This window comes from Pagrus major, chromosome 15 (genome assembly GCF_040436345.1).
Source record: "Pagrus major chromosome 15, Pma_NU_1.0".
NCBI lineage: Eukaryota > Metazoa > Chordata > Actinopteri > Spariformes > Sparidae > Pagrus > Pagrus major.
Window position 1 is genome coordinate 3,454,535 of NC_133229.1, and position 1,833 is coordinate 3,456,367.

Here is a 1,833-nt window from a genome sequence, read left to right on the forward strand (position 1 = left end):
TGACTTGATCTCATCCAAGAGCTTCATAAAATAGACACTAAAGCTCACAGGACCATGTGGAACTCCTTTAAAGGACCATTACAACACAAAATGTGCTTTTTCACCTGCCAAAAATTGATTGGAGGCCAAATGCAGTTACTGAATGGTGATTTCTGCCTAAAAATGACTTGATCTCATTCAAATCTGATACTTAAAATCATCTGAAGAATGTCTTCAATAAAACAATATTCCTACCCTATGACCATAGAAACAGCATCTTAAAATAAGTAAGCCACTCCAAACATGTCATCACAAAATATTATTATTTTTTACATACATATACATACTTAGGCTACATACATTAACTATGAACTGTCATTAAATGTCTTAACAGCATGCTACAAAAATACTACTATATACATTAGACAATAAAAAATATAACAAAATTCAACTATATACAATTGGGGTTACCAGCCAGTAGCTACCCTTGCTACTGGCATGCTGCACAAACAAATGTCTTCTTTTTTCCTCTGCCTGGCTTCTTTGTACATGTGCTATGGTACCACCGTGGGCACATGTCACAGCCAATCTGAAATTATTAGACATTTACAATATTAAACACTAAAATGTTTTTTGCTTTGTGTATTCATTTTCTCATGAAATTTGAAATGATGTTTAGCCAAAAAAAACAAAAAAAGCTTAAGAAGGACAAAGAAAACATAAGCAGTTACCCAATTGGTGTCCCCATCCAGCTCCCCACAGATGTGACAGAGGTTTGACAAGTCATCTGCAAAAACATGGAATAAACATAATTTTCTTAACTATGAGTAATGTTTGTCAGAGCAAATGAGCCTAATATATCTTAATTTTAAAATGTAAGAAAAAAGAATAACCTGTGTTCTCATGAAGAGAGACTGCAATGCCCTCTCTTATATGGTTGACACCTGTAGTGGAGTTGTCAAACTGCAAGGGCAGTCCACCCAAGATGCACTCAGCAAACTGTGAATAAAAGATGCAAGAATGTATTTATCATGGGAAGGAACAGTAATCCTAAAATAATTATTTGAATTTCATTGAACTGTACAATGCCCAACATCAACATTAGCTTTAATCTTTGTGTAATTTTAATTAATTAAAGCAACCCATGCATGTAAAATTTGACTGCCTTTGCATCCATGCATGGTTATTAAACATGTTTTTGTGTAACATCAAACACTTAAGGCAAAGTTCAGAGTTTATAACATCTAATCAATGATGGAGTTAATGTGAGTTGTACACAACTTTCAGACGTCTCTAGTAAATGTTTCTAGATTGACTACATCAAATCATCAATAGCCATGTGCACATTATCAATTAAACTTGCTATTTTGATGACCCAAGAGGTTTTGCTGCTTGTGATTAAACATTCAAATTCTTATAGTATGCTTAATCATACTGTATACCTTCAATGCATAGGCCCCACAGGACGTTGCATCATTTTGGATCGGGTGGGGCATGGTCTCACATGCCCATCTTGAGGGATTTAGCCCCCTGTGTCTCATGAATGATCTAAAAGACAAATACATATCATATGTAGTAAAAATTGGTGCAACGTTACTTGAAAAGTCATTTAATACAATGAACATTTTAAATGTCCATTGCATCACTGTCATTAAAAAATTGATAACACCAAAATATGCAAAGTTTCTTACAGTTTCAAACCACATTTTTATTGGAATACAGCACTGTGTCGCAAGTAAAATGTATTTATGTCTACTTCACTCTTATACACAGATTTTACTTTGCTGTCTATGATTTTTAACCTAATGTACTTAAAGTGTCAAAGAAGAATTCACACTAATTTACCTTGTAACA

At 33.8% G+C, this 1,833-nt stretch overlaps 1 protein-coding gene across 1 annotated transcript; it reads right to left on the reverse strand.

The window, feature by feature from the left end:
- Positions 1–383: 383 nt before the first annotated feature.
- LOC141009930 (uncharacterized) lies at positions 384–1,485 on the reverse strand. The gene is made up of 4 exons (XM_073482678.1): positions 1,422–1,485; positions 873–978; positions 711–766; positions 384–568 (listed from the first exon to the last, which is right to left on the reverse strand). The coding sequence occupies exons 1-4, from the start codon at positions 1,473–1,475 to the stop codon at positions 470–472; spliced, it is 315 nt and encodes a 104-aa protein (XP_073338779.1). The 5' UTR covers positions 1,476–1,485; the 3' UTR covers positions 384–469.
- Positions 1,486–1,833: the final 348 nt, after the last annotated feature.